Source organism: Tenrec ecaudatus, chromosome 2 (assembly GCF_050624435.1).
Source record: "Tenrec ecaudatus isolate mTenEca1 chromosome 2, mTenEca1.hap1, whole genome shotgun sequence".
NCBI lineage: Eukaryota > Metazoa > Chordata > Mammalia > Afrosoricida > Tenrecidae > Tenrec > Tenrec ecaudatus.
The window spans coordinates 44,625,707-44,638,797 of NC_134531.1; the positions used below are offsets into that span (position 1 = coordinate 44,625,707).

The 13,091-nt window shown below is 39.2% G+C and overlaps 1 protein-coding gene and 1 non-coding gene across 2 annotated transcripts in view; one reads left to right on the plus strand and one right to left on the minus strand.

Moving 5' to 3' along the window:
• Positions 1–277: 277 nt before the first annotated feature.
• LOC142442132 (small nucleolar RNA SNORA5) lies at positions 278–411 on the plus strand. Its single transcript, XR_012783374.1, has one exon. It is a non-coding gene; the product is annotated as a small nucleolar RNA SNORA5 (small nucleolar RNA).
• A 1,886-nt stretch (positions 412–2,297) lies between these two features.
• Positions 2,298–13,091, minus strand: part of HCN1 (hyperpolarization activated cyclic nucleotide gated potassium channel 1) — a 521,083-nt gene continuing 510,289 nt past the window's right edge. The window contains exons 7-8 of the mRNA XM_075541016.1: positions 12,285–12,449; positions 2,298–8,664 (exon numbers count right to left, since the gene is read on the minus strand). Of these exons, the coding sequence (XP_075397131.1) occupies positions 7,766–8,664; positions 12,285–12,449 (1,064 nt within the window). The 3' untranslated portion in view covers positions 2,298–7,765. The remainder of the gene's footprint in view (positions 8,665–12,284; positions 12,450–13,091) is intronic.

Below are 13,091 nucleotides of genomic sequence, written 5' to 3' on the forward strand. Positions count from 1 at the left end.
ATGTTCTGAAATCCAATAGGGCTCTGTCAGAGTCCAAACTCCTTTATTACAATTAAAATATTCCAGTCTTGGCACATCTTCTGAACCTGTACCCAGAAACTATTAGAAGAACAGTTAGAATATTTCTTATAAAGAAGCTTGGTATCCACCTCATCTCTGAAACACTTAATGTGAATTAGCTATTGGCTTCTATATAGTGAAATATGTTCTAAAATCTTACTCCATAATTTGAAGAAAAATTTAGGTATTCAAAACACTGATGAAAATTGTTATGCATGGCAGTTGGGTCAAATTCAGTGCCTGCCTTACCTATGCCAGGCACTGGCCCAACGGCTGCCACAGAGACACTGTAACTCATGGGCCCTGTTCCTCTCTGCTGAGGCTCAGGGATAAATTTTGTTACAGACATGAAGAAAAAAAAATTTCTATGCAATCTTACATTTCCAACACTCTAAATTGCCCTCCCACCTCCTACCTATGTGCCTTTTCCATTTCCTTTTGTTTTCTGCTCCTCTCGTGCTGTGCGCTGGCTTTGCGGTATCCACGTTTTAGTTTCTCTCTATTGCACAGCCTCCTGGACCAAAAAGAAAAATCTACTGCCATCTAATCCATTCTAATGCAGAGTAACCCTATAGGACTTTAGGACAGATAATTGCTCTTTTGGGTTTCCAACCCTTTAAAGCTTTTAAACGCTGCAGAATGCTTGATGGAATCAAACCATTGACTTGATTGGCAGCTTAATGAAGAATGAATTAGTTATCATGGGTCCATAAACAACTTTCCCTTGGAAGTACTGACTTAATATCTAATTCTCTTTCAAATATTTCTTACCTGTTTGTCTTACCCTATAAAGTATAGATCTGAATTCTTCTCATATTGAAAAATAGGATGATAAATTAATAAGTTCACATATCTTAATAGCTGATAATATGGCGGAATACCATATCTAATTAACTAGAGCTGATATAGTCTACCAAATGTCATTTTCTGAATCAGTGCCCCCCAAAGCCCCAGGAACAAGCCAAAAACAACCCCCCCCCAAATGTTTTTTGTTGCTGGGCTGTGTAATCACACTTTGATACATGAAGAAACCACACATTGTACCCCTCTCAACACACATACACACACGCACACATATACACACTACTGCCATCTAATCATTCAGTCATTTTCCACCCCTGGTGACCCTCTGCGGGGTTTCCGAGACGATCTTTCTTGGTAGGTGCACAGAGCATCGTCTTCGATCTTTAGAGGGACCAGTGGTTTTGAATGAACAATCTGTGGTCAGCAGCACAAGCCTTTCCTTCCGTGCTAATAGGATTCTATGTGACCACAACTCATTGGGCCAACATCACACAGAAAACCCACTGTCATTGAGTTGATTCTGACTCATCGAGACCCTAGATAGAAGGCCAGAACTGCTCCCATGAGTTCCTGAGATCGTAAGTCTTTATGGAGTAGACGGTTTCATCTAACTCCTGCAGAGCAGCTGGTAGTTTTGAACTGCTGACTTTGTGGTTCACAGCTGAGCGCGTAACCGACTACATCACAACATAGCTCATGCATTTATTTAACAATATATGGCTTCAACTTTAGAAGTTTGGGGTGACTTCTAAATTTAGATTTACTGTTATGGAGTGAACACAACCAGTGTTGAGAATGTTCATTTCAATTTGCCACTAACCCTGAATGTTGTTCTGAATAGGCAGGTTAATTTTACTTTAAGTTTTTTAATGTTTATTTGTAATGCTTTTAAAGATAGTGTCATTAGAATATGTATTTAGCATTAGAAAATTACTGTAAGAACAATGATTGTCTATATTTTGTCTATAAGCAAAACACTAAATAATATTTAATATTTCATAAAATAATTAATCCAATATGAGAGTATATTAAGTATTTTCAATTCCGAAGTTCACATTTTTAATACAATTATAGTATTTTAAGTAGATAATACATCAAGAGTAATTAGACAAACCATTTTTATTTTCAAGTGCTTGGAAACCAAAGCCTTGGGGGAAAAAATACATTTCAAGAAAGAAATGAGAATACATTTAGGTACTCCTTGAATCTTTCAAACATCTTTTCTTACATTAAGTTCTTTATTCTTCCTTCTTTCTAAAATGGCTCCCATTTCTTCAGAATTTCTCTCACAAATTTAATAAATACTAAGGGATTTAGAAAAATAATCTTTACATCTACAAATCTGAATTTTCTTTTAGGAAACCCATAATAAATTTTGATAACACTATAGTTTTTTAAAACTTTTCATTCCTTTCAAGAAAATGTCTGAATAATTTTGAATTCCTTGTAACCAGTGGTATTGACGTTATGGAGATAGAACCTTTATATTTTGAACAAGTTTTATATTTAACTCTGTTGTGTATTTCAAATAAATAAATAGCATCATCTATTTACATGTTATTATTTAAAGATAAATAATTAAGCAAAATAAAAATATTTTCTATTGGGGACTAACTGGCTATTGATGAGTCATGAAATAGTCCCAAAAGATATCTATTTAATGTTGATTTTTGGAGTAAAAAATCCTCTAATAAGATTTATAAAGCAAAGTTAATTTTTACCAGAATTATTTCATCACACTTTTCCCTTCTTTCAAGGTCTGGACCTTATTTTCTTAATCCGCTATTGGCTTCTTAATTCCTTTCCGTGTGCACCGCGGCTCAAGCCCCAGCTTCTAACTCCCACAGCCCTCTTTTGCAAACCCAGGACCTGCCTTTGGGCCAATAACATCCCCATCACTCTGTGAAACAGCAAATTACCTCCAGCATTCTGCGATCCCACAGTATTCTATGACTGGTCACATTAGCCAGACTGAAATAGAACCTGTATCCTCCTATTTGGTAACATGGGTTCCATAACAGTGAGAAGATAAAGTATACACACCCTCGACCTAAGGATCAACACCCTGTAGAAGCTTTAGTAGCCGGGCTACAGATGTTCCCCAAGAGCTGTGTTCTCTTAAACATCTGTTTGCAAAAGCATTGTTCATGTTCCCGCTTTATACACCATTTGATACATCGCTCTTTCTATCTAGAGCAGAAACCCTGGAAAACAAATGCAGAAAACCACCTAGTGGTCCTCAGGAGATCACCTTCCAACAGGGGCCGCCGAGGGAAACCGGGGCAGGAGTTCTGTCACTGACAGGTGGGCTAGACACCTGGGCGGGGGAGCGGGGGTTGTGTCAGGGAGATGTGTGTGAAGCCAGGCTGTGCAAGTGGAGAGGGAGCCTATCTTTACTTAAAACCGTGGTATTTGATTAAGATGGTTTCGTATTCTAGTGAAATAACGTGCCACGGAAGTCTTATTTATCTTGGTTGCTAAGTGGCTTGATACCTTCTTCACTTCTATGTCTGCCTCCAGCAGAGGGCTCAACAGTGGGAGACGCCCAAACTGGCAAGGAAAACAAAGTGCTACAAACTCATGGGCGCAGTGTAGTCTAGACACTAGAATCAATGGAAGCTCTTTTTTCTGGGACCAGATATGTGATTGTCATAACATGCTTCCCAGTGGCCCAAATTATAGAGGAAGTGAGGACAAATAATTTGGCACCAATTGATGGTCTTTTTCATTGTCCTGGGAAATACGGTCTTTGATCTAATGCTCCAAATGGGCGCTGGAAAATGTGGGTCCATTGATAAGCTTTACTCGGAATCTGTCATGAAATAGGCCAGGTGATGGGCACTTTGCTTGCTTTCTTTCAAAAGCAGGGGTTCTTTCCAATTGATGCTATTGAATTGCATCAAACGATAGCTAGTTTTTTAAAGGAAGGAGACCTTTTTTTAGTTAGTCATTGCTTTCGCAAGCCAAAATATGTATGTTACCCCAGAGCCACCAGAAAAGTTCACTGTGTCCCATACTGTTCTCCGTGTAAAAGGACACGTTCAAAGGAAATCATACACCGGAACTAACATGTCAGGCCATGCAGCCAGACACACTTGCCTGCCATGTGTGAACAGTTCTTTCAGGATCTGAGTAGCTATTGATGTTCGCTATTCAGTTATTTCAAAGAGACCATGTTTCTTTTGCATGCTACACGTTAAGTAAATTTCAAAATATACAACACACGTAATGAACCCTCCCTGGGTAGAACTTATGTGCATGGAAGAGCTTATGCGGTTAAATAATGAAGCATGAGGAGTTTGACCTAGTTTGGAAGGACAGAGGCAGAATGGAGAGAAATCTTCGAACAGTTTAATTTTGTAAGTGACGAGAGTGACGTCCATAGACACAAAGTAACATAGCAAAATTAACAAATATAAAACTCTCTACTGGAAAAGAAAGCATGGAGGTTTTAAAAGCAATTCTGCAAGTTCACAGAGATCGTTTGTATTCGGAGCATAAATAATTCATGTTTTGGGAATAATACATCTAAAATTTTAAATGTGCGTTTTATGGTTTTAGGGATCTGAATCCTCCAGGAATTATTCTAATAACTTGACGGTGTGTGCAGTAGATTCCTGAAGATATTATGCTCATTGACGCTTGCAAATTGCAAATTAATCCATTTTTAAGTGGAGCAGCATCCATTAGGGGGTCATTCATTATGAGGGATCATTGAGACCTGTTGACATGCTATAAATTTGATGAATAGAAGTCCCTGCCACTCCTGTCATCTATCCTTCCTATTTTCAGGAATGTTTTTCTATTTAATCTCTCCATAAACAACTCTATCTCAAGTTTTCCCTCTAATTCAAAATCCATTTCTATAGACAGGTTTTATCATGATCTGGTGCCTTTGCAAGGCTTATGGCCATTATAAACAGTGGCTAGATAATTATGGAGCAATTATTTCTCACTCCCATTTTGAATAATAGCAAAGAATGGTTATGTTTTAAAATTGGATAGGAACCCACGTGCTAACCAGAGCAAAGAATAAAATGAACTTGAGCTTTTACTGTATGAAAGAGGTAAAACACAGGGATGGGTGAAAATTCATGTTCTATTGAAAGCCCTCTCTTTCCACAGTTAGAGAATATCTATAATTAATGTTTTAATGAGTATCAAGCACAAACCCTCCTGGAAATCTTATGAAGTAAAGACCAAAAGACTGTGGTAACTCTGAACTCATTAATAGAAAGAAGTGTTTGATTAGAGTCTATTGATAAAATAAAGTATTCTTGATTTTAGTTTATATTCTGTTGAATTTATTAATAACTTTTATATATATTTATGGCTTTGAGCAAAGACAAAAGAAATCATCTAACTTGTCCCTGATCACACAGTTGTTGTAAGAATCAGCTATTCAGCTATCTTCCCAGCAGCAGAAAGACCAATCTTTTCAATAATACATTTCTTTCTGTACAGATTAAAACTCCATATTTATGAGCTTAACTATGTACAGAGAAAAGAGGTCAATTTCAACTAGCAACATATCTTTATATTACAGGAATGTGAGCCATTTTTTCTTAATCTAACTCTATACATTCATACATGTATGTATATAATTTACCCTGTATCATTTCATTTTTAACATATAAACCTTGGGGTTTTTGTCCATTCTATTGCAAAGTGAATACAAATTATATGGTTGCACTGAAAGACCATGCAATTCAATTTTCCTATGTTTCTCCATAGTGTCCAAATTTAACAAAAAAGAAACAAGAAATATATATATAAAAATATTTCACTACCATATCCATTAGTCCTATCAAATGTAAACCTTTAATTAATTAAAGGGTCATTACACGATCTTAATAAATTGGATTGAATTCGCAATGTCTTCAATAAAGGAGTTTTGTAGTGATATGCAAATGGTCTTGCAGCTTTCCCATAGGTCCCCCATAGACTGAACAATCCCTTTCTTACACCACTCCGGACACCCTATAATGTATCATGTCACCAGCATGTTCATAATCACATCATATTGAATATCATACTACACAAGTTGATAATTGTTAGAAATTGGAAATAACAACTATTTTTGCATTAACATGTAAAAGGCAGAACAAGTAGCATGGAGACACTTCAGAGGTCATACTTTCTGTCTCAAGTCTACCTGAATGCCTTACCATATACGATGTGGGGGCTTCGCAAATTCTGCTTCCATCAGCATCAAAGAGACTGAGACCTTGACTTTAGGCCTGTCTGCTAACTTGGGCTATTTACAGGCATTGTTATAAGGAAGCTCTAAATTATTGTTTGGTCATCCATCACATTTGTGGGATGCATTGGGCACACATGATAGCTAAGGGACTTCTTTGAGTGAAGTGGATGCTCACAGATCATGTAAAGAGCTAAGGAAACAAACAAACAAACAAACAAACAAACAAACAAACAAATCTCACAGTCAGCTTCACCTCTGCTTCCTTTCACTATCTCCATACTATTTCTAGCACATTTGGAGTAGCAGCCTCCTGTCTATTGGCTGTTAGTCACCACATGCCTTGAGATGTACTATCCCATCAGCACAATGCACAGAGTGCACAGTGTGTGTTCCCAAACAGACAGGACGTTATAGAGTGTTTATTTCCAATTAACTACAGTGAAGACACAAAATACACTTTCAACTCCAAATCAAGCTGTGGTTTACAAAATCATAATTCAAATAATAATTGTAATTTTATTAAATGAAAGTGAAAACCTCACTTCCTGTCTAAGTCAGACATCCAAGTCAGCCTTATAGAAATTTTAAGATAGGTAATTAATGAATTTTTATACTCTTCTAGAAATGAGAAATACTGTAAGCCTCCCTTACAATGGCTGTTTTGAAACCCCTCCCCGCCCCTACTTTGTTTTCCCTGAAAAACATGCAGGGCCTATTTTCAGGAGCTTGATTATGGCAAGAAAGAAGAAAAGTAATTTTTTGTGTGTTTTTTTGGTGTAATACAAGCAATTTGTAGAACCGAGCATACAATTTAGCATAAAACACAGCAGGTTAAAATAATATTGCAGATGGCAAGCCATTGCTTTACAGCTAAATAACTGTCACAATTAGGTTTTTAAATTTTCAAAACTCTAAAGTTTTGAAGTGAAGCAGTAAAACTAAATTCTTAAACGATGACTTTTACCTTCCTAAAACACAGAGTAGTTGTTTTCTTTGTTTGTTTGGGTTGAAAATTATTTACAACTAACATCGATTGAGTCTTGGTAAGAGGCCAGGAACACATGAAGACAGATATCCCCTCCGCTTTGGGAAAGATCGATGAACATGGTTGAGGCGAGCGAGCTAACCGTGGAGATGCTCCTCTTTCTAGCGTGAGCAAGCAGAGTGTGCTCCTTACCCTAATTCAAGATCCTAAGCACCCAAACAATTTAGAGCTAAGAGCTGGGATTTGTGAGTTAATCCTCAATAATTAACGATCTACAATTTGGATGCCGAGACAAAGATAACCCAAATGTTGGTTGGTGCTTTGCCGTAGCCTTTTTAACATCGGAGTTTTGTTTTCAAGGAATCCAAGAACTCTTCATAAAATAGATCTCAAAGGAATTAAGTCAAAGTAGGTTAAAAATAAATAATCTTAGAGCATTTTAAACCCTTGAATTACTTAAAGAAAGGAAGACATATAACACTGGATGCTAAACAGGTCTTTTGAATTTCTCTTGGGAATTTAAATATATATATATATTTAATAGTATATTTATATGCATATATTTTCTTTACAATTTGCATGTATGGCAGAGTTGTCTAAAATATTTCTCCAGAGCAGGCTACAGGGATCTATCAGGAGAGAGAATAAAATAAGATCTCAGGGTGTCCTCAGTCCATGACAGTGGGTCTTTCTGCTTTGACAATGAGCAGGGATCATAAGTTTGAAGCAAACCGTGGCTTTTCTGCATCTGGGTCTGTGGTTAAGACTGAGGAAGACTCTCTCTGAAGAGCAGCTGCTGGTGGAGGGAGTGTCGGAAGGACTCCTCGGTTGGGGGGAATGGCTCCAGATGACATCTGTCGGAACAGGGTGACTCTCTGCGGGACACTGCCCCTGGCCGCTGCTTGAAGGCCCGGGCCATGGACTGCTGTCACGGGTTGAGGGATGGAGGCCAGGGACTCGCCCACAGTGGGATGTGGTCTGGAAATCAGCGTGGCAACCTCATGGGGCAGGGAGGGCTGTGAGGCGGAGAGGGGCCTGACTTCCCGTGTCAGGCTGGTGTTGGGAAGCGCCTGGGTGCTCTTGTGCGCTTCGTTTTTCGGAGTGGAGCTGCTGGGTGTCTGGGGCTGTTGGGGCTGCTGTTGATGCGGTGTCTGCGGAGGCTGCTGTTGCTGCTGCTGCTGTAACTGCTGCTGCTGCTGCTGCTGTATAAGTGACAACTGAGAAGCCGTGGGGGAGACGTAGTGGAAAGTTCGAGTTGCCAACGGGCTCTGTACAGGAGGGCTGCAGACCGCCGTGGTGTAGGAGCAGGGTGAGAGGATGGCGGAGGGCTGCGGGGTCTGTGTACTGGGACTGGGGGAATGCAGGTTGCTATGAGATAGACTGGTGGCTGTGTACACTGGTGGAGACTGTGTCCTCATTCTGGACGTGGGGGTTGTGGTGGAGGACGTGGGATTCAAGGCTGGCATTTGAGGGTAACTGATTGGGGCAATGGCCTGCACCATCTCCCTATCGTGTTTCACAATCTGCTTCAGGATCTCATTCTCCTGATTGTTGAAAACACCAGTGTTCAGATCCTTCTGGAACTTTTGGAGAAGAATTGAGTTTTTCTTTCCTGCCAGCAAAAGAAAGACAGACAATTGGAAAGTCTCCAAATCACTGATAAAATCTTCGAGTCTGAATGGCTCCCCCAAACAGAAGTGGGTCCCTGCTTCAGGGTACTACTGGCTTCAGGGTACCCAGACAAGCATGGTCCCTAACTTTCTTGATTCTTGTCCCCTCTCTGATTATCTTTACCTTCCACTAAAATCAAGAAAAACACCTGGAAAGTCAGAAATTCGGCAAACATGCTACTTTCCTCTAGGAGATCGTTGACAAGAGGACTACCTTGAAGAATGAGGGATTCTAGATGAGGGTGGATCTAGCATCAAGATGTGAGTTTATAGCTACTCTGTCCAGTGAGGTCCATGAGATAATTAGGAGCTAACTTCTGAGCACTTCCTATGTGATGGGCACTATATGAAAGACAGTCGATCATTTTATTTAATCCTCAACTCTGTGGACTACATCTATTTATAATCCCATTTTTTAGATAGATAGAGAGATAGATAAACATTGGGAAGTTAAGAAGTGCGTCCAAGAACATCGAATTAGTAAGTCAAAGGGATGGGAAGGGGAAATATTGCATCCTTGCCCTGGACCATGAACTAGCAACATCTACATCACTTGGGCCCTTGGTGGAAATATAACCTTTTGGGTACCATCTCATGTTTTGAATCAGACACTGTCTATTGCTACCATCTCCCCGGTGATTCCTACACATATGTTTAAGAAGCCTGGTGTCAGGCCTTTTACTTCTGACCAGTGTCCTGCAGCAGATTCCCAAACCTAACTGCCTATTGCTCTCATCTCTGGAGCTTAAAAAATATTGTTATCTACCTATACTCCATCAATTAAATCAGAATTATCAGGAAGGGGGGCATATTTTGGTACATTACAAGTATCCCCCTCCCTCCGAATTTTCTAATGTGCAGCCCAGTTGACAGTCATGTCCTCATGCTCTTCAAATATATGGCAGGTTCTCAGTCTACTTGAGCTCCTGGAGAAGCTTCACTCTCCTTTCTACCATCAGTTTTGGTGTGGTTTGCAATAAGTGGGCATTCCTTGGCAGAATAACTGTGAGATTCAATAGTAGCTGGGTGGATTATGAGAAAATAGGTTCCTTTTCTATGATATAATTGATATAATGATAACTAAATGAATATGGTAAATGCAAAGTGAATCAATTTTGCTATACTACTAAATACAGTATTAAATCTAAAGTAACAATTTATTGTTGAAATGGAAACATGTCGTAATTTAAGTCAAAGAAAAGTAAGCATTTTTAAATGTCTGCTAGGGCTGCGCTAATTTCTCTTAGAACAAAGTGTCTACAAAAGTTATAAATACAAATGCTTATTTAGCATATTCCCTTAGCTAACTACAGTAGTAGAGTCATGTATCAGCAATGACTGTAAATCTGAGAAAAGTCATGGTGGTTTATTTTTATGTGTTTGTGTATGCGAGAGTGTACACAATCTCATAAAAGCTGGATTGCAATGGGCGGAGTGGAACTTTCCTGCACTCATAACTCGCTCTGAGTTAGTGCACCCAGTGGCATCACCTAGGGAATTTCTCTCTGGTCACAGTGAATTTTTTTGTAAAATCAGTTTGACTCAAACCTCGTTTTTTGTGATGGCCGATTTAAAAGAACAGCATACAGCGGTTTAATTTTGTTTGCTGCTTGGGAAAAATGCTGCAGAAACTGTTGTGATGTTGAACACAGCTTACAAGGACAGTGCTGTGGGAAAAACTCAAGGGTACTAGTGTTTTTTTCATTTCAAAAATGGTGAAATGTAGATTGATGACAAATCTTGTTCTGGACGTCCACCAACTTGAACAGACAAAAATGCTCATTGCTGCATTTGGAATTCATTCCACCAGCTCAGACTGGTAATCAAGCTTTCTAGTTAGTGATTCTGAAAAGATTTCATAACAGCGTGAACAAAAAAAGGCCTGATTTGTGCCAGATGGGGGGCTGGTTTTGCAACAATGCATCTGCTCACACAGCCATACCACTGCCAGTTTTTGGCAAAAACTGCACATCTCTCTTGCCCCACATACCTTACACGCTTGACCTCCCTCTGTGTGACTTCTTTGTGTTTTTGTGAATACACTGGGACATAAAAGGACAGCGATTTTATGACACAGAAGAGGCTAAGAAAAAAACAAGGAGGTACTGTTGGCCATCCAAATAGATGAGTTTGAAAATGAATTTCACAGATGTACTCACTGTAATGGATAGTACTTTGAAGGTGATAAGGTGGTATTGTAAAAAAAATTTAAATACATAGCTTTGAAAAAAAATTCCAGTTTTTTTGGAGGGTGATGCCACTGTATGTGTGTGTGATGATGTGAACAGTCATCCTTTCATAATGATCACGGGAAAAAGAACAAAACTTTTCATGCCCTCTTGTAATTACACACGAGGGAAGTACCTAGTGGTTGCTAGCAAGTAGAATGCCTGAGTTATTTATCTGTAGCCATTCAGTGTAAACCACGTTGACTTCTTTTAGCTTAATTTAAATTAACTGCAAACCTTTAGATACACTCCCTAAAAACACAGTAGGGAAAAAAATTAACTTACCATGAATAAGAATGAAGCATTTGAGGCACCTCTTTGCTTCCAGGTGAAATAAAGTCTTTTTGATCTTTATTTACCCCTCTCTATGTGGCGTACTACTTACCCAGCACCATGTCTGCATCCAAACCCTTAGTGGCTCTAGAGCAATGATAGAAGCCACAGCAGTGCCCGGAAGAAGGCTTCAGAAGTTTCTGGGAGAGCATACCTAGAGTCCTCAAGCTGATTGATACGAGAGGGAGGCCAGAGGCATTTTCTACTGGGGAATCAAGTCTAAACTGAGATATGAAAGTTGAGTAGCATTAACCATAGATAGGGCGCACAGAGCGAGCAGGGGTGGTGGCAGTAGGTGGTTTGAATGTGGAGGAATGAATGCATTCTACATTCTAGCATAATCAGAATGTTCTAGGGGAGTTTGGGAAGCCGGTGAAAAACCAATATTATCTAATTTTACTATGGCAATTACTCAAATTGCCAAACTAGTTAACTAATAAACAAGTATATCTATGTATATACTCTCTTGCCCATGTATTCATGTGTACATCATAAAGCATCTATGTGTCTAGACAGGGCGCTCCTAGCAAGGCTATTTCTGTTTGAGTCTGTATTACAAACATTTCAGTAAGTTTCTACAACGATCATTTTAAACGGAGCATATTTGCAACTCTTTAATATAAGGACAAAACATAAGCTGATCCTTAATAACGAATAAACTTGTCATCAATATTTGTAACACAGGCTCATACTATTTTATTTTAAAATTCTATCTAGAATTTGTATCATTGTTTTTTACCTGACGATCAAACTGTATTGGCATCACTGGGGAAATGAGACTGCAGGGCTAACAAAAATAGAAATGAATAAGTAAACCTAGGATATTTAGAAGATAAAGTTAGATAAGACCTCATGTATTTCTAGAAATAGGGCTCAAAGTAATTGATACTTCTACATGGTAGAAAGTAGCTTTGGGGAAGGTATGCTCACATATATATTGGTCTCGATATATATGATTAAACTGGTTTGTGCATGAAGAATATAGAAAACGTGAAGAGTACCTATTCGATCTAGTCGGTCAATGGCCACCGTCTCAAAAGCCCTCCTCATCATGGGGTACTCCTCCAAGACCTCGTTGAAATTGTCCACTGACAGCGAGTACAGACGACAGTAGGTATCCGCCCGCACGCTGGCTGTGCGGCGTCCTTTGGTCAGGAGGCAAATCTCTGAAAGAACAAGAAAAAAGACACTTTTAGTAAGTTAAAGTTTTCAACAATTAAGAGAAAGGCTAATTGTATGATAAAAATGGTAAACAACCCACTTTCTATTTTATCTGGGATTTTTTCCCCTACTGATTAAAGGTATTCACCTAGCAATACTCCATCTTGACATAATATGATTTTAAGACAGGGTTGCTTTTCAAAAGGGCAAGCTGAAGAGATGTATCACCAAATTCAGCCGAAACCCAAACCCAAACCAACTGCAACTGAGTGTGTTCGGACTCACTGAAGCCACAGAGGCCAGCGTAGAGCAGCTCCTTACTGTGTCTTACGCTGTCAGTCTTTTCTCCCAGGGGAGATCGCCTCATCGTTTCCCCAAGCAGTGGCTGCTGGATTTGAACTTCCCACACTGCCATCATCATGACACAGTTTAACCCATTGTGCCAGTCGGCCTCCTTAAACTTTACCTCAGTCACACTGAAATATCAAAAGTTGAACAAAGGGCATACTACATTCACAGTAGAGTTGAAAACAAGAAAGTACTTTAATGAGATACAGGCTTTTATGAATCCTGAAGGCTGGAAAGCACATGGCAGTACATTGACAGAAACCAAAGTAAGCCCTAATCCAGAAAACGCAGAGGAGAGG